General features: G+C 47.1%; 2 protein-coding genes across 4 annotated transcripts in view; one reads left to right on the forward strand and one right to left on the reverse strand.

The window, feature by feature from the left end:
• Window positions 1–1,956, forward strand: part of FANCM (FA complementation group M) — a 72,386-nt gene extending 70,430 nt beyond the window's left edge. For all 3 annotated transcript variants that reach the window (XM_027458277.3, XM_027458279.3, XM_072038044.1), the window contains 2 exons: window positions 990–1,281; window positions 1,678–1,956. In XM_027458277.3, the coding sequence (XP_027314078.3) occupies window positions 990–1,281; window positions 1,678–1,825 (440 nt within the window). In that variant the 3' untranslated portion in view covers window positions 1,826–1,956. The remainder of the gene's footprint in view (window positions 1–989; window positions 1,282–1,677) is intronic.
• Window positions 1,957–3,770: 1,814 nt separating this feature from the next.
• Window positions 3,771–25,732, reverse strand: MIS18BP1 (MIS18 binding protein 1). Its single transcript, XM_027458281.3, has 16 exons — window positions 25,247–25,732; window positions 24,731–24,856; window positions 23,306–23,811; window positions 21,877–21,953; window positions 20,704–20,834; window positions 16,751–16,841; window positions 16,190–16,353; window positions 14,842–15,008; window positions 13,837–13,933; window positions 11,366–12,215; window positions 10,260–10,432; window positions 7,916–8,058; window positions 5,844–5,992; window positions 5,122–5,203; window positions 4,474–4,531; window positions 3,771–4,322 (listed from the first exon to the last, which is right to left on the reverse strand). Exons 1-16 carry the CDS (start codon window positions 25,626–25,628, stop codon window positions 4,228–4,230), a joined length of 3,291 nt encoding a protein of 1,096 aa, XP_027314082.3. The 5' UTR covers window positions 25,629–25,732; the 3' UTR covers window positions 3,771–4,227.
• Window positions 25,733–26,260: the final 528 nt, after the last annotated feature.

A 26,260-nucleotide genomic window follows, 5' to 3' on the forward strand; every position in this document is an offset into this window, starting at 1 on the left:
TCAGTTTTTAGAAAAAGACAAGAGAGCACCTCTATAAAGAGTTCCTTCAGGAAGTCTGAGCTGTTCCCTCTGTCACAGAGCACAGGGTCGAGTCTCAAAGACACCTTTTTTAATCCTTCCTGACTTGATTGAATGCTCATGGAGAATTCAAGACTTCTTTAATTAGTCTCTACAGTTTGATCAGCAATTTGTTTTACACATAACATCCAAATTAGGCAGTTGAAGTATTTTACTAATGCTGTCTGTTCTCGGTGCCATTTGAAAAAAGTGTGAGCTCCTGCACCTGCTCCGCAGATGATGAATCTGCTGCTCGCAGCTTCGATTAAATTGCAGGTGTGCCAGGAGGTAAAACGTCAGGACTGAAATGGAACTGCTGCAGATGGAGCTTTGGTTTTGTGACAGAAACTAAATTATTGGTAGTTCAGATATGAAAGCAATGATAGAACTGGACCCGAAATTGTTGGTCCTCAGGGAGGGTGTTTGTGTGCAGTGCAGTGGCTGTAGATAAGCTGTTTGGTTTGGGTTGCCTTTTTATACCACCGCTGTCATTTATTTTCATCATTTTTCTCCAGTTTTTCTCATTACACTGTTTCTAGAATGCTGCTCATTTCTCAGCTGACAGACCTCAAGTTTTTCTTTTTTTTTGTAGCTTTACAAAGCCCCTTCTGCTTTCTTTGGCCTGTCCTGTTGCTCATCACGTGCCACGTACGTGTTCCTCTCAGTCCTCCAGTCTAAGGATCTCCGTATCTAACTTACATTTTCACTGTTAATTCCTAAACTCCGCCTCTCAGATAACCAGGGAAACCCTGCTCCCACAGCTCCTCCAACCTCCTTTCCTTGACAAGTTTTCCATCACTTTGCTTTTTGTGAATTCTCCTAGCAGGGTTCTTTGATCTGATTTACTTTGTAAATGATTCACGTTGCATTTCCTCACGGTAATTCAGGACTCAGAGACAACTCAGTGAGATTGATCTTTGTTGTGACTGCAGGAGAAACGTCGAGGTTTTTCCAGAGGACGCAGTACTATGATGGCGTGCTCTCAGCCTTGGTCCAGGCTGGGGTCCGAATTCTTTTTAGTTCTTGCCAGGAGGAAACTGCCAGTCTGCTGAAAGACCTGGCTCTGGTGGAGCAACGCAAAAACGCCGCTATCAGCGTGCCAGTGGAGGTGGAGGGGCGCAAACAGGAGCAGCTCAACTTCTACTTGAGCATTCCCAACATCAGCTATTTGGCTGCTCTCAACATGTGCCACCGCTTTGGCTCTGTGAAGAAGATGATCAACAGGTAACAGCAGAAATGTGGGGCAAGTTCATGGCCTGCCTTTCCCTTCCCTTCTCTGTGCCTCGTGCTGGGCTGGGCGAGCCTCCCTGCACCTCACTCCCAGAGCTCCCCCCAGCTGTCCTGTCTCTGCATCAGCCCTGCCCTGTCCTTGATGCACTTCTGTCTCTCCAAGCTGAGCACACGGGGGCTATGACACAGACTCTGCTTCCTCTGTCCCTACCGCTGCTCCTTTTCCTTTCCTGGTTTCCCTGCAGCTGTCTCGGGGCTTGCTGGGGTCTCCTGGGATCCTTCAGAAACCCAGGAAGGGTCACAGCAGCGGTGCTGGCATTCCTGCTGCAGCCCTCACACCTGCCGTGGGGCGAGCTGCCGCTGAGGTGCCCTCGCTGTGCTGCCTTACAGCTCCCCGCTGGACATCGCCACGGGCGCCCAGGTCAGCCGGCAGAAGGCAGAGGAGATTTTCCGCTACCTGCACCACGGCTGCGACGTGCAGCTGCTGCCCGACAGCCTCTGCGCCAGGGGGAAAAGCCACGCGCCCACCAGGAGCTGAGGAGCGAGACACGGGGGTGTCTGGGAGCCTCAGGCTGTTTTATTTCACTTGCACTTTACTGAGTTTTGAGTCACTGTAAATTTGTAAATAAATCCTCACAGACATGTCGGGCTTTCGGCATGCCAGGACCACTCCTGTTGCTGTGTGCCTTAGCACAAGGCGCCGTCCTTGCTGGGCTACACTCAGTGGCTGGGGGGCAGAATGGGGCCAGTGGCTCTGGGGGCAGGGCTGGTTTCTGTTTGCTGCTCAGGTGCATAACAAAACGCCTTCTAAAATAATTGCTGCAGTGTTTCAGCAAAGTAGAACGCTTTGGCTTAGGCAGGCAGGCGGCGAGGAGGGGAAGGAGCCCACCTGCGGGTACGTCCCGTGTGCTGCGGTGCCCAATGAATCAGCACGTCAGGCGTTCCTCAGTCTACTGCCGGGTTCTGCTTTCCCAAAGGTCTGACACTGAGCCGCAGTAAGTACACCTGCTTCCAGGTGGCCTTGCAGCTGCCACCTCTTCAGCTGTCCTGGTCCTGCCCTGTAACCGCTGCTGCCTCCTCACCTCCTGCCCTGGGGCGGCCGCCTTGCGCTGGGCACAGGGAGCCCCCCAGGAGCCACCCACCCACCGCGCTGGCCCTCGTTCAGCCTCCTGCAAAGGCAGTGCAGCACACACGGCCTGCTGCTGCCACGCCGTGGCTACTTGGAAATAACCAGTTTTTAATCCTTCCTGTTCCCTCCTGGAGCCATCCTCCTTTGCATTCATGAAGACGCCTGCAGAGAACCAAGGAGCTGCTTTAACAGCAGTAAATCCTTGTGCTTAATGCATGCCGGGCTGTGTGGGGCTGGGATAGAAGGCAGGGTCTGTGCAGAGGAACGGGCCGGCTGCCAGCCAGCGGTGCTGAGCTGAATAAAATAAAACCCAACCCCACAGCCTTGTGGCCCAGCTGGGCAAAGCACGGCTGCTTAGAGGTGAGCCAGCTGTACTCAGAGCTGCTTTGGAGGGCCAAAGAGGAGCTGGGACAAGGCCAAACCCCTCAGCACACGGAGCTGCCATCGGCCTCCTGTGCCTTGGGGGCCAGGAGACGCAGGGGACCTGGCCACACATACAGGAATGTGCTGCAACTCCTCCAGGCTGAGAAGGGGTAAGGTAAGCTGCAGCCCCTTAGCCTCCTGCCTTGCTTCCCTTTACAGAGCTTCTTTCCTCTCCAGGTTGTTGTTTTGTTTTTTTCCTCCCCCAGAGCAGTTTCCCAGTGCCCCTCCTCGCTGTAATGCTGGCCCATGCCTGCCAAGGCCTGAAGTGGGTAAGGGCAAGGCCCACAGGCCGACGTGTTCACCTGTGCAGAAATTACCGTGCTCACCAGTCAGTTTCCCAGCAGAGGCCAAGCCCCCGCCCCCCGCCCCAGCTTGGCCGTGTCCCTGTGCCCAGCTCAGCCCCCCGAGTGCTCCAGCTCTGGGCCCCCACCTGCCTGGGCGAGGCTCTCAGCCTCTACTGAAGGGAAGAGAAAAGAGCCTGACAGAGCTCAGGGTAAGTTTTCAGAGTGGCTCAACCCAACCAGAAGTCTTTCGAGCTTATTTTATACTGTTTGAGGGTTTCTCTGCCTGTGCTGTCAGGGTTTTCCCAATAAGAGGCAGGAGGAAAGTAACACCCAGCATCAGCACGCCAGGCGTGGAGCCTGAGGATGGCGCCTGCAGGTCCCCTGCGCTTCAGTGCTCAGAAACACTCTGGGGAGAGCCTGGAGAGGAAGTTCCTGTGCAGATGGACAACAAATGATTTTTTTCCCCTACCTACTGTTCAGAGGAAACATATGCTCAAAGATTTTCCTTCTGTACTACCACTAAAAATATTTAGAATCCCTTGTAGGGGACAGGAATTGTAATTTTAAAAGAAAAGGGGAATGCTTACAGGACTGTGCCTAAAAATGTCAGGCAGTTGCTTTTCTACATATTCATAATACTGTTGTCAGACACTTGGTATCTTCTTTATTACATTAAGGTAAAAAATTCAGATTCTCAGGAGAGCAAAGTAAAAGGTGATTCCCATTATTTATAAAGAGTGCTGTTTTAAAGTTACTGTACAGTAAAAGAGCTTTTTTCTTAAAATGAACTCATAAAAACTTGTAAAGAATTAGTATCAGACTACATTCTCCCTTTCCCCTTTGCAAGGAAAAACAGGACAAAGGAAGGAAGGAGCCTAGGCAAGAAAGTTGCACTTTGTACACATGAAAAATTGCCACCCTCACTGCTGACCTGGCAGCAGGAACGTGTTTTCCCCACAGAGACACTGCAGGTCGAGTTTTCCAAAGCGGGCTCTAACACAGGGCCACAAGAACACCATGCCAGAGGGGTGGCTAAGGGCCTTCCTTTTGACTTTCTGTACAAGTAGTTTACAAATGTTGAACTAATAAAACCTCCAAAGTTCATTAAAGAGAAAAATAAGAATCTTCCTCCTCTTCATCTGATGAATCTGCTGCATCAGGCATGAAGAGCTTCCCTGCAACAGACGCTTCTCTCACCTCTGCAATAAGAAAAACAGGGAGGAGATCATTAACGTGTGTGCCTGAGCTGGAAATGCAGTTACAGAAGGTCCAAAGCTAAGATGCCCACAGCCACGAGCCAGTGGCAATGTGGAAGTGAGCGAGCGAAGGAGGAGAAACAAAACTACTTACTTTTATTGAAAGTAAACTTGGGTCTGCTTGAAGCTGGTGTACCAAATGCAGCTCCAGCCTGGCAAAAAGGAAAAAGTCTCCACTTAAACAGCAGTCACGGCATCAGCACAAGGAGAATGTGAAATATTATGGGGGGGGGAAGGAACAGGCAAACTCAGTATGCCCTTAGAGTAAAGTTGCCCTACTGCTGTGCTACATTTTCACTCAAGATTTTAGCTACTTAGCTACCATAAAATGTTTCACTGAACTAGTGACATGTTTCTGCTTCTGGGATCTCAGTTGTTCATGGAAAAAACAGGAGAATTACCAAACCAAGGACACCAAAGGAATAAATACAGAAATTCAGGGTGCACGGTAAGGAGCCTTGTTTCCACTCCCACTCTACAGGAGAAAGTAACGGGAACTTAATGAATCTGAAAGATCCAGAATTCAAAGGCAGTGACAAGCCCTGAAAAAAGACATTTTGAATAATAATAAAAGTAACTTTTCTCCAAAATCTCTGTAGATTCAAACCAGAATTTGGGCATGAATCAGGGCAGGGCTCCTGTTTTCAGTCAGTATAAGGACTCCTCTGTGATCCAGGGATTCCTTTGCCTGCTGCTCATCAGAGCTTGGCACTGCTCGAGGGGAACAGGGAAGCAGCGTTACCGGCTTCTTCTTCACTTTGTCCCAGGTGCCTCTCCTGCCCTGCGCGTTCTGCATCCTGAACACGTGCCTGTCGTAATCGTTCCTGTGAATGCCACCAAGCAAGTTAGTGTCACTGATGTGCTCTGCTCAGGGCATCAGTTGGACACAGCCACAGCTGTGTTACACACACAGTTCTAATTCAGACAGAAAATTAGCACAGTCATTAAAAACAGTTGTTGGTCAATTCATTGTAACAAGCTCTGGGAGTAGGACTCAGTGCAGAAGTGTTTAAGTAGAGCACATGCGATAAACTCTTAATGCAAATATCAGACAACAAACCTTTATCATCCTCACAGATGTTCATTTCTCATCCATTAGATAAAAATGCCACCTATTTCAAATTTGTTTCAATAAAGCCTGAAGCAATTGGGTTAACAGATTTAAGAGTCAGAATGAGCAGGGAGACCTGTACCGAGGCTGAAGCCCCAAAGCATCGCCTTCTCCAAGAGTAAAGGACAGGCGATGGGCAACGTTTTACTCGTCTACACTCAGCTGAGTAGCCCAAAGTGCACGCACTGCCACATGAAAGAGCTTTCTCCAAACAAACACCTAAGGGAAGGCAGCATTTAATCCACACGCTCTAAGACTGGAAGTGAAGTGATCTTTCTCAGAAGACACAAAACTATCCCTGGGAAGATGAGAAAGGAAAGCGCTAGCAGAGGAGCAGCAGTAAGAGCTCCTACCTGTTGATAGGTCCCAGCATGCCAGGGCTGATGTGATCGCACTCAGGGGTTTTTGCCAGAGGGAAGAGTGCTGAGGAAGGTGTGATTGGGTTGTCCGTAAGTGCGAAGTCGTCATCGTCATCCTCGTGGCTTCCCGGGAACATTGGCAACTACAAAGCCACAACAGAGTAGTCAGTGACCTGCCCTTTTCTGCAGTCCTCTAAGAGGTGTCTCGGGGTTCTTTCAGCGCGGCCATCGCAGACAGCCCGTTGGTGATGTGAGCCTCGGCTGCGTGCCTCTTCCCCACAGGGAGGAGTCCCAGACTCATTCTCTCCACAGGCAGCCACCCCAGCCCCTTGCTCCTTGGGCTGCTTTTCCCGAATCCACATGTCTCTCTCTGAACACAGCATACAGAGCACAGGCATGCAAGGACCCCGCATAGCAGCCAAGTGCTGGCCTCGTCTTACTTTTAATGCTCCTGTGGATGCCCAGCATTTTGCTGGCCTTCTTTTGGCTGCTACTACACATAAAAAAAAAAATCTGATTACTATCACAAGTTCAGAGTTGACCATCACTACTCAGGAGGAAGATTTCAGGATACTCGGTGAACCTGTGGTCCTTCCGTTTTGAAGAGAGAGAGAGAGGAGCAATGGAAAGGTTCAGAAAGGAGCAACACAAACGTTCAAAAGCACAGACTAACTTCCACACAAGAAACAGCAGTGGGTGCTAGGAAAGGGGATGGGCATGAGCACAGCTGTGCGCCATCTCCTCCCCATGAGGAGAGGGGGATGAAGTCAGCAGGTGCAGAACAAACGGTGACAATTCATCACACAGCAAATTCAGCTCCCGAGCTTGCCCCATGGAACCGGAGGTGTGGGAAGTCTGATGGCTTCAGGGAGGGGTTGAGTAGTTCACAGAAGAGAACGCCACTCGTGGCTCCTAAATAAGGATTTCCCTCTGCAGGGACACCTCTCACCACAAACCACAACAGGAGGCTCGTTTCGTTTGCACAGCTCACGCTAAGTAAAATTATTTGAATCCAGAAGAAGAAAAAAATGATAGAAAGTGCTTTTCATGACTGGCTGAAACTGTATCCTACCAAATGGCAGTCTCCCGGGGAATCCCTTTGCAAACGAGGATGGCTTGGCCATGGATGCACTGATTATTCCACACCAACCTGCCTGTGTTAGTCATGGGGACATCTCCACACACCGCACTCTACAGAAAGCAATGAAGTTACCAGTGCTTAAATCAGGACTTTCCTGTGAGCTACCGTGTTGCTCTACTTTTGGGTATGTGCCAGAATAAGAAATGAAGTGTTGCTACAAAAAAAAAAAAAAACACACACCAGAAAAGAACAAATGTATCAAAAGACATTCAGGTGCTGTTTGGAGTCCCTGCTGGAGCCAAGGACCCAGTGTTAGTAGTTGGAGCTAGTCTGGTCAGACAGCAAAACACATCATGAGATGTACTTGAAAATTTCTCTAGAGGCGTGTATAAATAAATTAATAAAATTATCTTGATAAGTGAGTGGTTTCTCTTTAAAAATGAGAAGAATGAAATGAAGAAATGAAGCAAGTCTTAACATACAGGATGCATTGTTGTGCTGTGGTTACTGAAAATGAGTCTAACTGAGGAAACAAGAGGGAGAGAGAAAACAACAGCAAAAAGCAAGGGGCAGGGCTAGAGGGTGACAGGGCTCCCACAGACAGACAGCATCGAGAGGAAACTGCTTTGAAATCTGGGATGTGCTGAGGGGAGGGAAAGCAAAACTTCCTGTCAGGTATCCCCATTTCCACAGCCTAAGGATCTAAGGAGCATCCCCCAGACAAGCAGCATCGCTCTGCAGCACTGAGGGTGAGGCCCCGCGCTGCAGGCTGGCAGCACTCGTTGCCTTCAGCAGCACCGCTCAGCAGCACGAGCCATGCCCCACGCATCCCCACAGTCCTCCAGTACGGAGTCCAGTAAAGGAACCTCCTCTCCCAAAAGCACAGGAAAGGGTTTGTTGCTGGCACGGAGCTGGCAGAGTTGGAGCACAACCTTGAAACACGAACCAGAAACCATCAGTATATATGGAGTTCTCCCAGATTTACCTTCACCCTTCTGTTCTGAAAGGGTGTTGCAGTGAAGATATCATCATGGTTGTCCTTTGGCAAATGGTCCAGGAAATCTCTCATCTGCTGTTTTCTTTTGAAGGTTCCCACTTTGGCAGTTATCATAACTGGTTCTTTCTTACCTACGTGAATCAAAGCAGTAATTTTTCTAAGCCATTTGTTATGCAGCATGGTTTTAAAATTAGCTAACTGTAATCAATGCTAGAGATAAAGCCCTCTTGAGGAAATTTCTTAAAGCCTCTTTGTGATCCTTTGGATTTCTATACAACTTTCAAACAATTTCTCTCCTACATCTGAATCAGAAACTTACTCTAGAGCCTTACATGGCCATTGCAAGTGTCGTTATCATGATTTAACTGAATTAGCCATGCACCTGCGTTCCGAAGACAAAAGACACTACAAATTAACACCACATCGAGGAGCATCAAGTACTCAAGCACAAAGGCTGTGCTGCACAGGCAGGTGGGAACCAGCTGGCATCCTCAACAGAGGCTTTGTGGAGTGCTCGTCTGAGACGTTGGTGCTCACGGTTCTGCCTCTGCAAATCTCAACCACTCAGAACTCCTCACTGATGTGTTCTCTAATACATCTTTTGTCACTGCTGCTTCTAATTCCAGTCCCCTACTTTCCATTCCTGGCTACTCTCTGGGCAAGTTTAGGAGAGCACCTTCCCTATCCCCTGATCTTCAAACACTCAAAAGCTAAAATGGCTGCTTATGCAGATGGTCAAGTAAAAAATGAAAATAAAAATAAGTCTCTAGTTGAGATTTTCAGAAGAACAAAATAATATTTTGTCGTCTGTGCTGAGATGCATCTTTACTGGGATATGCTCCCCTTCTGAGAGAAAGCCAAGGACCAGCTCCTAGCTGCCAAGCAGAATCCTTGGCTAAGTATTATGGAGAACAGAGCCAGTGTCAGTCAACATGAGGTGGTTTCTAGCTGTGCTCCAACATGCTTGAGAAAAATAATATCACCATCAAAGCTGAATACAATGTACTACTAAGCTGATGTCCAGTAGATTCTCACAAGAATTCTGCAACTGCCCCAAATGCTTCAAAGAAAGAGTCAAGTAAAAAGAAAGCGGATTGTTCTGCACTTGAACTTGGCCTGCTTTTTTCAAGCCTTAATGAAGTCACGATCCCCTGACTTTAAGGGCAGGGAAACCTGCCATGACCACCCGGTCTGGTCTCCAGACCAGAGGCTGCACAAGTGGCCTCAAGCTCTCCTGCGTGAACTTCAGAGACTGGGTGACCTGGATCACCTCATTCGAGCAGAGAAAAACTGTCAGTGCATCCCCTAAACAGAGCAATGCACGAGTTTAAGCACCGAGAAGCAGCACTGGGGTCACCTCACCCATGGCTGTGCAAGACCTAAAGCTTCAGCTTCCAGTGGCTGAGCAATGGATGCTCTTGTTGGCTACAGGAGCTATTACCGAGCATTCCTCAGCTAAGCACTGCGTCATTATAACCTCACTGGTGAAAGGATTGAGCTTGGAAACATGCTTGGATTGGCATATTGCGTACATTTTGGGGGGGGTCAGGCTGGGTGCTGGGGGAAGGTTCAGCACCCAGAGGTGGTCGGGCATTGGCACAGGCTGCCCAGGGACATGGGCACTGCGCTGAGCTGCTGGAGGTCAAGAAGTGTTTGGACACTGCTCTCAGACATGGGGCCTGATTTTTTTTATTTATTTATTTTTGATTGGTCCTTTGGGGACCCAGGAGTTGGACTCCATGACCCTTGTGGGGCCCTTCCCTCACGGATATTCTATGATTTTATGAGCTTCTTGTGCCTTTCACCCCAGGGCACACTTGCTCTCCTCAACCACAAATTACTGGTTCTGAACTGGACAGAAAGCAGTGCGAGGCAGGCAGCTGCCAAACACAAGAGAACTGTTTGGTTCTTGCTGCGCTTTGTCCCAGGTGCACTCAAGCACCCCGTTATCCTGTCTGGGCAGGGTTGTCCAAGCAGTTTACCACCCACCAGGCCTCCAGCAGCCTGTTGAGATGTGAAGAGCTGTTTGCTCTTAGGTGGCAAAGTTTAAGCCTTCCTGTCACAGCAGGAACTCAAAAACTCTAAACTGCCCTTTTTTTCTTGTCACTGCCGCAGTCATTTACGATATCCTTCAAGCTCTACAACAAACCTTTGTACGGGAGAAGTTCGCCTCCTTCACTACAGGACTCTGGTCCAAACACTAAAGGGTGGAATCTCCTTACTGCTCCTATATTAGGTGTGTGTGCTGTGGCTGCCTCTCCTACCGCACAACGAACACTGACTTGAAAATTAGGTGAAGAGAAAATTATACTCAGAACCAAGAGGTCGGTACCTTTCTGTTCTGCTTTTCCTGAAGTGGTGGCCTTTGTGGCACGTCTTTTGGAAGCTTTTGACTGTTGTTCCTCCGTGTATTTCTGATGGCATTCTTCAGCAGAACGAGACCCCACAGCCATCGCTACCTCCACCCAGAAACCGTTCCTGTGCTTTGGAAGTGAAGCGACCGCCCTGCCGAGGGAACAAAACCACAACCTCCTGCATGCCCAACAGTCTGCGCCAAACTGCTGAGCGAGCTGCCCCGAGCCTGCCCTTCCCTTCCTAGGAAGGGCACCGTGCACTGGATGTAAAGAATCTCGTCTCTGATGGCATCCAGACACTTTGAAACACGCACAACTTTATTGCAGTAATTTATGCTAATGGAGCAGTTACAAGATATATTTCATCCTTATTTCCAGCAGTTTCCCCCCTGCCCCAGGTCACTAACTCAAACCTTTTTTCAGGCTTTTAATCTAAGAAAAACAAAATGAAACATGGTTATTTTATAACCCAATTATATATTAAACACTGCCCAGTAGCCAGTAACCAGTTTAAGTCATTGGATTGTGCATTAATTTAACATTCTTGTGGTTATTCTCCCCTCTACAAAACTTAAATACATAAGCACATCTCTAATATTTTATTCCATTGGGCGAGAGAATCTCTCTCCTTACTGGCCAAATCATAAATACAAATTCTTTTACGATATTATTTACCAAGTCATGGTTTTCAGTTTTATTCAAAGAAATATCTATCACGCTAAAAGTAAGTAGGTGTATTTGAGAAGCGGTAGAGGAACAGTGAATCACAAAATCCTAGCTGCTAACTGTGTTCCTCTCGCTTAATGCTGCGGTAGGGGCAGCTCTAGGCTCACACATTACAGTTATTTTAGAAAACTTATGGGATCTCCTTTATTTTACTATTTTTCAATTTGTTAACAAAATGTATTTTGTAAAAGGAAATTAAAGCATAAAGGAAACCCTTAAAATAAACTGAAAGAAACTGACTCTCAAAACCAAAAATCTGAAAAATGCAAATTCATCGACCATCCAAAGCACTCCGGTGTGTTATGCCTCCGGATGCCAGAGGGAAACTTTGCCCTTTGAGGACAAGGGAACCACTTGCCTGTGCAGCTTTTGTAATTCCTTTTCAGACCAGACATCAGTTGTCCTTGGAAGAAATCCGAGAGGCTTCTGCACCTTTTCCTTCTCGGGTTCTCTCGATTTTGCTGCTGAAGACCTGGCAGTATGAGAAGCAGCACGGCTTGGTTTCTTACTGGATGCTTTTGATTTCTTCTCCATTATGTGAAATTCCCCATCTTTGTTGTCAAACTTAGCGTCAAGTCCAAACAAATGCTTTGGGGCATTGGTTCTGCTTCTTGTCCTCATTGCCTCAGACAGATGGGAAGCACTGGACTCGCTGGATGTTTTTTCTTCAAGCAATTCAGAAGAGCTGCCAGTGTACTCAGGCACCCTTTGCCTCAGCTGCACACCGTGGGAGGCAGCAGCAGCAGCGCGTTTAACGTCCCTTTGTTCACATGGCACCGTATTGGCACCGTCCTGTAAGTTTTTACAGTGAGAGGAAGATTTGGAGTTTTGAGTCTCTTTTTGCACTGAAGGTCTAGTTTTCCTTTTGACAGACAATGGGACATCCTCACTGGATTCTTCCTCATCTTGGCTTGAGGATCCTTCTGTTAAAGGCTTGTCTTGATGAAGTTGTTTGGCTGACCTTAAAGAGTACTCGTAAGCCTGCCGACTTGTCGTCTCTTCCTTTCTCGTGGTTCTGCTGTTACTGTTGTACTTGTTCCTGTTTTCAGTATTTAAGCAAGTTGCCTCAACAGAAAGCTGTCTTTTAATTTTATTAGTCTTCATTGCACGATCGCATTCATCGTCATCTGAAACAAAGCGCCTGGCTTCCTTGCTTCCAGTGGACTTTGCTTCTTTTTTGGAACTTACTCCTTTTTGACTGTTTTTCCCTGAAAGAGATGACATCAGTATATGATGACCCACTGCAATGCAGATCATTCCCATACTCTCAGATGAGCAAGACCAGCTTGCTGCTGGACGCAATGCTTTCTGCATTCGTTAAGATCTGCAAACTCCTTTCTGGTACGCCGAGTGTAGTCTGCAGGAAGGCACAAGCAGCACGTCTCCAGCCTGAGCTCCCCACGCTCTGCAGAAGCCTTTCCCCCAGCTACCAGAACACTGCAGTTCTTCATGACAAGGGGGCATTTCATGAAATGGTCATGTTGGAACATGAAAATAATTTAAATACTGCTTCCCTCTGGAACACACCAAATGCTCTTTTATTAATTTTAATGCTCTTAAGGAACATGAAAGTGATGATGCTAAGAAACATCAGCCCACACTGTACTGTCCCTCCACCATTAAAGAGAGGCATAAGCACAGGTACTCTGCAACCCGCTTCCAAAGACCTGCCCGATGGTGTAGCTGCAAAATCACTTCTGCTTTTTAGGGGTGTCCATAACTTCACCAAACCTGACCAAGTAAAACCAGCACCTTAGCAAAGCTTCCTGGGTTCACTACCTCCTTTCCTGTAAATATCTCTCAGGCAGATTAAGTAAAGACCTTCTGCCCTGATGCACACATTCCTACGTCTTCATGATGAAAGTTTGCAGGAAGACGAGGCTACGCAATAACAAGGCAGGACGCTGCCTCCCAGCAGCAGGCCACTCCCGGGCACTGCAGTCAAGAAGCTGTGAAAATACCTTTACACACAGCTTGTACAAAGAGCATGCAGCATGAAACCAGTTCTAAGCAGTGAATTCATTTTGAGCAAATGCTCCTTCCTCTGCTCAGAGGGAGTACGGCCGGCAGCAGGTAGGATTCCTCATGCAAAGGAGACTTCCAGTTCCTGCCCAGTTTGCTCCCATGACAGAATGCCTCCAGACTACTGGAAGAATTAGGATTATCAAGGCTACAAAAGAGAATGTTAAAGTCTTGAGCAGACAGAGAATCAAATAGTAAACAGAAAACATTACTGAAATGCTACAACTGAGATCAAGCAAACATTCACATCCCAAAAGCTTTATCTGCACTACAAATAATTTCTGTAAAAAACATTACTGCTGCTTTTAAGATTGATTTCAGGGTGCTATCACTTCCCAAATTTTATTAAAAATAAAGGCTTTAAAACCGTCAGTACTTTTTTTGTGTGTGTACCTATGTAGGCATTTCATTTCATCGAATTCATCCAGCTTGAAAAGCAAAGCCAGACCGATAGCCGGACTGGTCGGCTACCTTAAGTTGCACGTAATAGCCATGCTGAGAGATCAGGTACTTAAAAAAAAAAAAAACAAAAAACATCATAATCCTTTCATTTTAACTTCTGGAAAGAAATCTGTCCATTCCCGTCATGTAGTTAAAGAAAAAGTTTAAAAACATTTTGAGCTGTAAAACTAGGCATTAATGCTACTCTGATAATTCTTCATAGAAGAAGCAAATGATCGTTAGAAAATTTAAATAAATTTATTGCATTAACCAGACATCACCACATTGCCCCAACACCCACCACATAATCCCATTGATTCCAGTCAATAACTTAAACAAAAGAAACAAAACCCATCTTTTTTTTACCTTTATCTTTGCTTTTTGCTTTTTCTTCCACTGCCTTCGTTGCATCCTCTTTCTCCGTCTTAGGGGTGTTCTTTTTGGATTTTTCAGTACTATACAACTTTAAAATAAAACAATTTAATCTCAACTTCTGCTAGAGTTTACTGATCAAGCCTACTGACGTCAGCTCTGAAAAAGCCAAATGTTTACACGGTGGGGAGATTTAAGACACCTACACTGTCCCTTCTGTCTAGTAAGTACTGTTTGATGAGCACAAGTGCATGTGACCAAGGCAACTTAGCCAGACTCCCTCTAAATACTCTAAAAATCGGGTTAAAATCTCAAGATCTACAGCTGTTTGAGTTTGTGGTAAATTACACTGCTGGTGCTGATGACAAGTTTTAGTTCACTCCCCCTTCCATATGGCCACTTGATCTTAAGAAAAAGACAGCTGCTGCAAAGAACGCTGCCTTCCTTCACACAAACTTCACTCCCATTATCAAAATATTATCAGAGTTGGTGAAGTGTCACAATAAATAAAAACAGCCCACCCCAATCAAGAGAGGGGTCATCTGGACAGGTGACAATATAAGAAATGAGGAAATACCTAGTCCTAACGCATGTGAAACACAGGAATGGGAAAGCTGACAACAGCAGCGAGAACACAAAAACTTGCCTGCAGCACTGACACCCCTTGGGTGATTAAACGTGGCAGAGGGACTCTGTGAGTGTTTGCCTAGGAAACTCCGTGACTTACCTGTGCCAATTTCCTGATCTTTCGAGACAGACTGTTTCTCAGCAGTAATTCCCCATTATCCCCACTTCACAGATGACAACTATCTGACAATTCAGACTGTTGTTTTTTTTTTTTTTTTTTTTAACATTTTTATAATGTTTTCAAAATGTCCTGCTTCTTCAGGTACTTACTGGAGCTGGACTGTTCCCATCAGTTAACTACATATCCAAGGTTATTCAATAATAATTCAATTTAAAGCAATGTGTAAGTAACAACATGCAAAAGACACTTACTATGCTCAGATAATCTACTCCTCCTTGTTCTATAGTAACGTTTAAATTCTGATCAACAAACTCACGCTGCCCACACCAGAAACTTAACGGTGGTTTGACAAGACGGCCGCTACGAGTGTAAATTCCATTTCTGTCGTTCAATATGGAACTGTGTCTTGGCACTATATCTACGAGAAAAACAAGGAATTTCAGTTTTTTCCATAAACATTTTGTGTTGAAAACTCACCATTGCACACTTCACAGGCACAGGAGCAATAACGTAGTTAAACCTGTTCATTTGCATCAACTACACAGAAAATAGGAAACTTACCACAAAGTAAGGATGTTCTGTTAAAGGGTTCAGGTTAGAAGTAAGGATACTTTAACAAGACTGAAGCAATAATTTTCGTGATTTATAGTCTGCGCTGCTGTGAACTTTTTAGTTTTACTTTGTTTACAAGGCTATGAATAATCTAAAAGTCACACAGGGGATTAGAACAACAAAGAAAAGGTGTCACACAAAAAATCCCGATTGTAATTAGAGAAAAAAAAAAACAGGTTTAATAGTATTAGCAAGAAAATCTGATTACAGTATTAACAAATAGTCCAATGAGATTTGGCCAAAGCCCTGCTGAATCCTATGACAAGATAATAAAAAAGAAGGCAAGGTTAAAAACCCAAAGCTCTTAGTGTCCTTAATGAAGCTAGGTGTGCAAGGTAAAGCAAGATTGGCAAGGAAAAAACATGTTGATCATCGGGTTATGGCTTCACAACCATTTCCTTTGGAAACAAAGAAAAAGTAAGGAATTTTTCTACAATCCATTCTGTCCAACTGAGGCAAAAACATTAAAGATGCCATAAAATAAACACACTCTAGGAAAAGATTCAAAGGAAGAGTTAAAACTAAGGCAGCCAAAAAAGAGGGGGAATGGCACTGTAGGGGAGGAATCCCAAGGACAGAGCCTCGATGGAGAGATTATATCCCAAAGACATCCCAGGGGACTGAAAAGAGAGTACGATATGCAATATAGCAGCTGGAAAAAAAATAACTCAAGTTTGCTGTCAGAATAAACAGTTCTGGAGCCATTCCTTTCAGCTACTACAGACCAAAGTAGATTCCCGCGCCTTTTCCCAGGGTTCTTCCTCAGAACAGCACCTCTTCTTTGTGCATCAGCAAACCAAACAATGTCAGTCAGTGCTCTTGATTACCGAAGTTCAAGTAAACGTAAACAAAAGAACCCTTCACCCGATTAGTTACCTCTTACCTACAGACAAACCAACAAGGAAGAGAACAAGCAGGTATCTTTTGCTGGGGAAACAGCTTTAAATTTATTTATTTTTTCTAGAGAATAGCGTTGTAAATACCCACAAGTGTTTTCATCATTCTTTGGTGTTACTTCATAAGTAGCGTTTCTCGCTTCAGATTTCTTTACATGTCTTGCTGAGCCTTTTGCGTTTTCCAACACATCCAAACCCACCACCGAGTCACTCTCTTCACTTTCACTCTCACCAATACTTTGTTTGCGTTCTTTCCTAATGATTTAGAGTTTAAGAAAAAAGAATCATAAACACCCGAAGCAGTTGACCTTTAACAACGCATTAACTTATGTAGACTTGAAGCTTCTCCCCACCCCAGCAAAAGCCCAACAGCATGGTGCAGCTCTATCCATACTGACACCATTCAAGCCACTAAATTAGTGAAGCCCTGCGCCTGTGTTGATCCTAAGACTACGTAACTGGGTGGAACAAAACCAAACCAGTATAATGCAGATTACTAAAAGGGTATTTTTCCAACCTGCTGACCAGAATTTGCCAGGATCGCAGTCTTCATACCTGCATCTGCAATCTTTTATCCTCCACTAGTGCAATGTTCTTAAAAATCAAGTAATGCTTAAGAGCACTGCAGTGAAACAATCTCCCAAGGACTTACCTTCTTCTTTCCTCAAGTAACTCCTCAACGTATTCCTTCCATCTGCTGGAAAACCCATATGTAAATCTTTTGATGAAGCGATAAGGAAATCCTGTTTGAAAGAAAAGTAGCATTAACAACAGCCAGGCAATGCTTTTAATCAGAAAAGGAACAAATAACTCCCCGTACAAGCACAGTTTTGTAAGCACCTCAGCTCACTGCAGCTTTAAACACTAGAGACAGATTTCCCTGGTTTAAGAGAACTGCGTGCTCCATGGCAAAGTGAGCCAAGGGGTCATTAAATACAGATATCGGTACCTGGAGACATCGCTCTGGCTTCCTGGGAACCAGGAACGTCAGCTTTCCCCTGCTCATCTACGCCAGACTGGCACGTGGCTTCCCTGTGACTGCTACAAGTGCCTCAGAGAACATGAGGCTTTAGGGCCCCAGGAGAATCTTAGGTTAGTAACAGCAACTGGGGTTCTGCAGGGCTCCATTTTAGGGCCAGTTCTCTTTAATGTTTTCATAAATGACTTGAACGCAGGAGCAGAGAGGCCTTGCAGAGAGAGCTTGACAAATCAGAGGGCTGGGCAACCACCAACACTGTGAGGGTTAACGAGCAAGTGCTGGATTCTGCCCTGCAGAAAGGGATCTGGGGGTTTTGGTCAATAGCAAGCTGAACATGAGCCAGAGGTGAGCCTTGGCAGCCAGGAGGATCGACCGTACCCTGGGGTGCGTCAGGCACAGCACTGCCAGCGGGGCGGGGAAGGGATTGTCCTGCTCTGCTCTGCTGCAGCCTCAGCTCGAGCACTGTGCTCAGTTTTGGGCACCACGGTATAAGAAAGACATGAAGCTGCTAGAGAGTGTCCAAAGGGAGGGCTACAGAGATGGTGAAGGGTCTGGAGGACAAGACGTGTGAGGAGCGGCTGAGGTCCCCGGGTTTGCTCAGCCCCGAGCAGAGCAGGCCGAGGGGAGGCCTCATGGCGGCCTGCAGCTCCCTCACAGGGAGCGGAGGGGCAGGCGCTGAGCTCTGCTCTCTGGGGACAGCGACAGGACCCGAGGGGACGGCATGGAGCTGGGACAGGGGAGGGTCAGGCTGGGGGTTAGGGAAAGGGTCTGCACCCAGAGGTGGTCGGGCACTGGCACAGGCCGCACAGGGCAGTGGGCACTGCACCGAGCCTGCCAGAGGTCAAGAAGTGTTTGGACACTGCTCTCAGACACATGGGCAGATTTTTTTTGGTTGGTCCTTGGGGGACCCAGGAGATGGACTCAATGACCCTTGCGGGTTCCTTCCAGCTCAGGTTCTCTATGACCCTGTGACTATCCCACAGCCTTCTCGCTGAAAGGCCACCACCTGTGCAGGAGCACAGCACTGAGCTGGTACTTCTCTAAAAACAGCAGTGCTCATCCTCTGGCAGTGACACGGCCAGAGTCTGCAACATGTGATTAAAAACATGGTTAAATAGGAGCCTATTTATGTGAAGTTCTTGGAAGCAGTATCTGTCCTAAAAAGCATTCAAGAGGCCCAGGGTAAAAAAAAAATAAAGTATCCCAACCATTGACTACTAATCTTGGGAGCTGAAAGACCACTGAGGTTTGTTGGCTTTTGCCAACAAAGAGTTACAACAATTGAGCTCCTTTAGGATGGAAAAAGATGCAGGCAGCCTTTTGTGAGTTTATTTAGTGCCCAACAAAAGGCCCATCTAGCCCCCATCAGGGAAAGGATCCCAACGGTAGTGGCCAAAGATCTTAGGAGCCAGGCAACTAGACAGGAGTACTTCCCCATGCAGTCCCCCACCCTCCAGCTCAGAAACCAACACTGATATCTGGGTACTGAAAAACCTCCAGGGAATTTGGCTTCCAGGAAATAGCTCAGTCTCCAGCTGAACTCATGTAAAACTTCAGCATCCACAAGATCCTGTGCAGGGATTCCCACCTGAGAAGCACATGGTATGAAATTTTTTTTTTTTTTTGTAATTTCCCCTCTACTAGGTTTCTTTAATTTCCTTTACTCTGTTACAACAGGAAACTTCACACAAGTGATCTCTATTTCCCATCTCCAATCCCTTTGTTCTTTCATTAACCTCTTACACACCCCTCCAAAACTGCTCTGTTTTGCAGGCTGAAATCCCTTAACGTGTTTTGGCCTTTGCCCTATGAAAACTTGAATAATTTTCCCATTTTTCCTCATATTCTGCTGTATTCTGTATTGTTTTTGAAAAGAGGTTGTTAAGATTTTGGGGGGTAGGGGAATTGGGGTGGTGGAAGAGAGGAAATGAGATGGAATTGGATTAAGTATTTAAGATGTTCATGGGCAAAAGCTATGGGGTTTACAGACAGAAACAGTTTTTTTTGTTCTGTTCACTCCTAGCATTCAAGTTAACTGCTTCTGAGCACTAAGGTAGGTGCTTAGGCAGTAAATAAGTAACTTTGTCAATAGGTGAGTGCTTAGGCAGTGCTCTTACTGAAAGACAGAGCACTGACACCGTTAATGAAGGAGTAAGCTGCAGTTCACCCAGCCAGGTGTGTTCCCTGGGCAAGTAGCTGTGTCCTGGTGCAGCTCTGTCCCCGACTGCCCGTGCCACTGCTGGCAGCCCAGCATTCCCAGCTGCCATGGCCCCAGCTTGAAGGAAATCCTCAGGTCAGACTTCAGCTGCAGCCTTTCTTCTCCTTGCTACTTACATGAGCTTGTCTTTAAGTTCTCTTTTGACTCATGTATCAATATTGAATCTGTTCAAGGTACTTCCAGGGTATTTTCCATACCAAGCCTACATTAGCTTTTCTTCCCCCCACGTGTGTTGGGAGGGGAGGAGGAAACAGAAAGAAGGATGCTCTGCCATAAGTGCTAAGTCCATAGGATCAGAGGAATTAACCGGGCACATTCCACTGACGCTTGGGCTGAGGAAACCTTTGTATTACTTGAGGCACCCTGCTCAGAAGAGAGGCCTCCTGCTGTCACTTCTATTTCTCAGAACTTTTTTTAAAGAAGAATTTATTTAGCAGTGTAACTAGACAAAAATCCAAGTCAGAACAGCCAAGTCAGGTATTTATCAAAATGCATCCCAGTACTGTGAACAAGAAGAAAAAGATTAAACAAAGCCACAGACATATCTTTGGATGTCTTGTGCTGGGCCTGGGAAAGCAAAGCGTGCCAATCAGCCCTATTAGAAAGGGCACAATTGTGCAGACGGGGCACGTCTGTGCTAAGGCAGGCGTGCATTCCATCCATGCCAGACACGTTTTATCTTCCTAGAGGTGCCCTTGCCTGCTTAACACAGCAGCTCATTTCCTCGTTTCATGTACTAGTAGGCATATGAGGATGTGTGTGAAGCCTAGAAAGCCCAGCCCAACTTCACTTAGTGTGGAACTTTATATTCCTTTTAAAATTCCATGTGCTTCAAAACAATATGAAGCAAGAAGTTCTGCTGGATGCGGTATAACCTACCACTTATACCCTAAAAATGGTTCAATTTTGTAGATTTTAAAGCACTGACTCCATAATTAGTCTGTCTTCAAACTGAAATTCCATGCAGCTTTGTGGAGCTACTGCTTCATCACAGAGCAGTAAGCCACAAATAGAATGTGAACACCACAATAATTTCAGCAGCATATAAAAAAATAAATCCTTATTTCAATGTCTTAGCATTATTTAAATGCCAAAACATAGACCAAAATCACAAAAAGGCAATCTTGGCAAGAAACAGTTTCTCTAAAAGAATGTACCCATTAGTCAAGCTCATACTCCAAAAGCCCTCTCCATACCTGCAGCAACCTAAAGATGCCAGCTACGATTATCAGCCGATAATATTTGCAAATCCAAAGCTGGAGTCACTTTCCAGTACATGCTGAGTACAGCTGAGCCCCGTGGGCAGGGTAATGCAAAATGTTCACTTCAGCAGCAGCTTCTCAGGAAGCAGTCGTAAGACTCAGGACCTTCTCAGATTGTAACATTGCATTAAAAATCATCTTCTTACCTTCTTTTCTCATCGAAGCAGAATCTATGTGCCCCTGGAGGAGGTAGATGTTGCCAGATGATGTCTTAACTTGGTTGTTTGCTACACGTTCTATAATTGCATTACTATGCCAAGAGAGGTCTTTCATATCCCTATGAAAAGACAGATAACAGGAAGAACAGATATAAAACATTGTTTTCAAAAAGGGAGGAATTTCAAGCAAGAATATTGATATTCCATATCAGACTAAGAGTGGTACATTATGAGTGATAGAGAAAACCTAGCGCATCCTACCAGCGTCTTGCTTAGCGTGGAAGACTTCCTGGGCTAATGTAAGAGTTGGACAGGAGACAAAAGGAGCACATCAACTACTGCAATGTGAGTCACAGAACATGAGTCTGACATTAGACTGCAGAAACAAAACGGCCTGAAGGGCTCCATCAAGCTCACTGCTGCAGCAACACCATCACGCAAGTTCACAAAGTACTACCATACAGGTCAAATGCACGTCCTCTCCAGGAATATTGTTCTGATTTCTGACCGATTTAAAGACCCCAAATAAACCCTATTTAACGACTAGAACAACTGAAGAAGGAACCCCAATATGTGCAAAAATTAGAGATGTTAAATATTTAAGGGACTTCTCCACCAAATAAAAAAAAAAAAAACAGATCCAAGCATTAACATAAAAAAAAATCTACATTTTTTAAAATACTCTTTTGTAGCAGTAAGCAACGGGTTAAGCTATTAGACAGGATTAAGGACAAACCCAAGACGACAGCACAAATGTTTAGCTGTATAACTTGCCACAAAATTGAACAGGCAGGAGTCCGTTCAGAGGGGCTATAGAGCAGATCGAGTACCCTGTGGGCAAGCAACGGATACTGGATCCGCACCAACACAACACCTGAACGTGCTGCTAGTAAGGAAGGACAGGAAGCATGAGTGCCAGCTCTCACTGCACAGGTTAGGGTACGAGCTGAGGGCCATGCTGCCGTGCTCCCAGGGACTGGGGAAGACAGCCACACAAGGGCGTGGAACTGATTCAACAGGTACCGAGGTACTTCGAGAGCACAAGTGTCAGAGCTACAGCTACCCAGTTAAGCAAAGGATGCTATAAGCCTTTTCAGCTCACGTGCTGAAAGCCCACCGATACGTTTCACATTGCATTTAAGTCACAAAATCTTTTCTTACTTCCGTTTTCCTTCAACGCATATTGCGGTGTTACCATTGATCACTCTAATGCTCCAACTGGTTAGGCAGATTTTTTTCTGTCACAAAAAAAAAAAATTAGATATGTCATTATTTTTAAATTAGACTAAGACGTGTAACATTACCAAGGCATTAGCAAAACAGAAATTCACTCCTGTATATCTTGAGAATCTATTTCAGCACCATCTTCCAGACAAGAAAAAAATGAAAGCAATCATTAAAGACATGAACATAGAAGCATGACCGAGCTGGAAGCCAACGCACTCCTAGGCCAGTTCCTGGGGAATCTGGCAACCACCACAAGATGCTGTGTTACTTGAGATAGAATCTGAAAGCTGCAAGTACTACACCAAGCACTTACTGAAGTGCAAATGGTATCTGCAGGCTAGTCTGCTAGGAAAAGATCCCTGCTTCACATAACGTTACTTTGGATGTTCTGGCAAGAAAGCAGAGATTTTCACCAGGCACCTACAGAGCTTTGGTTAACTTTAGGACCTCCCCTTGCCCACAGCTAGGAAACAGCTCTCCTCCTCCTCCTGTTTTTGTCCAAACAGCCAGGAGCTGGACCAGCCAGGGATTTGTGTCATGTCCATCACACCAGCGCATGGCAATGAACAAATTTAAGTGATGACACAGAAGTCTCCTTCAAGCAGGGTATCTTGCAAATACTAAAAGAAAAGGTTGCCTTTTATACAAAAAAAAAGAGAACATTTTCACCTTGAAGTCTGGGAAAAAAAACAATGTCTTTTTGAGGGAAGAATGTTTCCCAACACAATCTGTGGTGGTTTCACGCTGACAGACAGCTAACCTCCTGCATCCCGCTCTCTCACTCCCCCTCCTCAAAAGAAGGGGGAAAAAATATAGGGAAAGGCGGCTTACGGATTGGGAAGAGGAGCGGTTTAATTAAAGTAATAGAAGAAACAGGCAAAGGCCATGCAGAACCAAAAGGTGAGAACAGTTATTCTCTACTTCCCATCAGTGAGCGATGTTCAGCCACATCCTGGGAGGTAGGCTAAGTGTAGGGACTGTTTGGGAGGACAGACATCTTCACCAGAGCCCCCTGTCCCAGCTCTCACTGCTGGGCACCACGCCACAGGGTGCATTTCATCCCTTGGGGTGGTTCAGGTCCCCCTGGCTGTGTCCCCTGCCCAGCCCAACCCCAGGGGCTCGCAGAGCCTTGCTGCCATGCCAGCACTGCCCGGGGAGAGTCAGGACACTGGGGGCACATGGGGGCTGCTGCGGGGAGGGTGAGCCCCATCCCAGCCACAGCCCACACAGAATCTAATCAAACCATAGCTTCATCTGAGTGCTCATTGCTTTACGAGAAAAAGTGGAAGCACAACAACAAACCACAAGCAGCCCATGGAAGGTTTTAGCCCGTCAGGAGCTCTAAAGCAGTAAGTTCTCCCACCTCATTGCCCGCCTTGGCAGCAAGTTGACCCGAATGAGGCTTATCCTGAGGGCCCTTAGAGTTTTCTTTCAAATTCTTATTCTTTGTTACGTGGACTTTGGGACTACAGAACATAATACTGCATAAGCACTGCAAGGGCTTTTGAGAATTAGTCTCTGGTGTCTTTGCTCTGTGAGCAGCTTGCTGATCACTTGGCTGTGGCTGCCCTTTTTCTTGCCAAAGTTCACAACAGTTTGCTTCTCTGCCTCCACAGCGTTCTTCTAACTGGTCCCCAGGCTTCGAAGGGGCAGAACAGACATTCACAGAACTGGTTATTGTATTTTGAGACATTTCATCATCAGCATCCAGTGATTCCACGAGGAAATTATCCTGATCATCCTTATCAGGGACCACACTCTCCGTAGGAGCACTCGTGACTGGCTCACCAAAAGTGGGTTTTAGCAATGGCTTTTCTGCAGTTGTGGAAGAAGGAATGCTTTGCTTGATTGGGTTTGAAGATGCTGTATCTGCCCATTAAAAAAAAAAAAAAGCAATCAGTGATATTTGAGGATTAATTAATAAAGTTTTGTATCATATAGTTCTATTTTTAGTGAGTAGATTCTCATGATTTGTACTACAGATCCAGAGCTAGGCTTGTACTTGCTAACACAACAGCAAACCTTGCTTTGAATTGACTCTGACTAGCTTTCCCTCACCACGAGATCAACTTATAACCACCCCACTTTCCCCCAAAACCAAGTTAGCGTATAGCACACACCTATTAGCAGTTCATATTTACCATTCTTCCTGTCTTTACTTCAAGGAATCCTCCTTGTAAAGCAAAAGCCCCTGTTACTCACAAAAACCTCAAATATTTCCTTCTTTCCAAACTTCAGGACCTTGACTTCTAGCCATGCTGCTGTTATACTGGGAGCTGCCAGCACTGGTTTTTGAGCTTTCAAAAAAATTGAGTGCTGTTTTGAAGTTGAACAACATTAAGTCTTTGCCATGCATTATTTTTTTCATCTGTTTTTAAGGAACAGAACTATAGGACGGAAGTATATTCAGGGGCACTAATAAGAACCAACACGGGAAAAAATACAAGGAAATTTAAACTTAAGTGCCAAAGTGGCACACCTAGTCTATAATGGACTCTTAGCCACAACACCAGGCGCTCAAAATGAAGCAGTACACACACATGCAACTAAGGATGCTGAGCTTCAGGATCAGAAGCCAGTGCCCTAATCCAGAGTTTACATGTGGAATGCCACCTCCAGGCCTGAAGAGACCAATTTGTAGGTTTCTTGTGTCACTTTCCTCCATGCACAGGCTACAGAGAGCAATACCTTATGACACTCTGCCAAAGCATGAGAGGGATTACAACCAAAACCAGAGACCCTGAAGTTCATGAAGTTTTTGAAGTGTTTTAAGAGCAATGCCAAGTACCTTTCTGCTGCTGCTGCAATTTCTGCTTCATTCGCAAGAAGAACTTGTGAGGAGATTCCAACACACAAGGGTCTACAGCCAGCATCTGCACGGTTTGGTTCTGAGGAATCCAAGCCCGAGGCAGTTCTAGAAGTAATGCAAAAAAAATCTTTGAGGTAGAAAAGCGTTTTCAGGTGGAGGGGAAGCAAAATACACCAGCAGATGACAACTGGCTGTTCGCCAAGCTGGACGGGCAGCACGAGCCTTCTGTGCTGGGGTTAGGCATTGCCTCAGCTGCATCTGAGAGGAATCCCTGAGGCAAATGTACGCGCGTCATGGACATGTCCTCACTCTTTCTGTGACATTTTAATGTCTAACCATAAACTTGGGTATCCTCACCCCCATGACAGCATGCTCTCTGGGCACAGCCCCGATAACCTGCTGGTGACAACACCGGCCTGTGGCTGCCCGTGCCTCCAGCTAGATAAGACAGAGCGAGCCCCCCCCCCCCCATCCCATCCCGTCCCGTCCCGTCACCTGCCCGCGGCGCCGCCTCCTGCAGCCGGTGCGGGCCCCGCCGCCCCCCTCGCAGCGCCGCGGGGGTGATGATGGGGTCGGCGGCGGGGCCGGGGCCGTGGGGGGGGGGCGGCCGCGGGGCCCCGTCCTGCAGGCGCTGGAACACCTTGGCCGGGGACTCGCGGCCCGGCGGCCCCCCCGCCCGCCGCTTCAGCGAGGTGGAGGTGTGGAGGTGGCGGGGGGGGTCGGGGGGCGGCTCGCGGGCGCGGCCCCGCGCCACGAGCTCCTTCAGCGGCGTCAGCGAGCCCGCGGGGAGGCTGCTGAGCGGCACGGCCCGCGGCAGCACCGCGCCCAACGGCGCCGGCTCCGCGCCGCGGCCCCCGGGGGCGGCCGCCGCCAGCATGGCGGCCCCTCCGCGCCCCTCACGGCCCTCTCACGGCCCCCTCAGCGCATCGCTAAGCGGCGCGCCCCCCCCGCCCGCTGCCGCCGCCGCCCCGCCCGCCACCGCACTGAGGCCGCCCGCGCGCGCCCGGCAGGTTTGAGCTGCGAGCGCCGCGCGCCGATTGGTGGCGGGGCGCGTGGCGTCACCGGGCGGCGGGAAGTGAGGGCTGGGGAGGGGGGGGCGGTGGTTGGCGACGGGGCTCCCCCCCCCGAGCCGAGGCAGTGGTTGGGGCCGCTCGGGGCGGGCTCCCGTGAGGGGAGCGGCGGGAGGCGGGGGCTCGGTCACAATAAAATGGCTGCGGCTGAGCCAACGAGCTGTCCCCGTGCCCTCAGGGTGCCCTGCTGCTGTCCGCACAGCGCTGTGGAGCCCCGTCAGGAGGCTGTTGGGAGAACTGAGCAACCCCACCTCGCTACAGCCTCCTTCAATGTGTTTATAAAGAGCGATAAGGTCGCCCCTGAGCCTCCTCTTCTCCAGGCTGATCAAGCCCAGCTCCCTGAGCTGCTCCTCACAGGACTTGTTCTCCAGGCCCCTCACCAGCTTCGTTTCCCTTCTCTGGGCTCTCTCGAGCACCTCCATGTCCTTCTTGTAGCGAG

The sequence above is a fragment of the Anas platyrhynchos genome, chromosome 5, assembly GCF_047663525.1.
Source record: "Anas platyrhynchos isolate ZD024472 breed Pekin duck chromosome 5, IASCAAS_PekinDuck_T2T, whole genome shotgun sequence".
Classification (NCBI taxonomy): domain Eukaryota; kingdom Metazoa; phylum Chordata; class Aves; order Anseriformes; family Anatidae; genus Anas; species Anas platyrhynchos.

What these genes read in the sequence shown, in the direction of transcription:
- MIS18BP1 (XM_027458281.3), bottom strand. Translation starts at nt 25,628, where the DNA reads ATGCTGGCGGCGGCCGCCCCCGGGGGCCGCGGCGCGGAGCCGGCGCCG. An exon ending in CTGCCAAGGCGGGCAATGAG is followed by an intron (nt 21,954 to 23,305) that starts GTGGGAGAACTT and finishes TTTTTGTGACAG; the next exon opens with AAAAAAATCTGCCTAACCAG. An exon ending in TTACTTGAGGAAAGAAGAAG is followed by an intron (nt 16,354 to 16,750) that starts GTAAGTCCTTGG and finishes CTAAATCATTAG; the next exon opens with GAAAGAACGCAAACAAAGTA.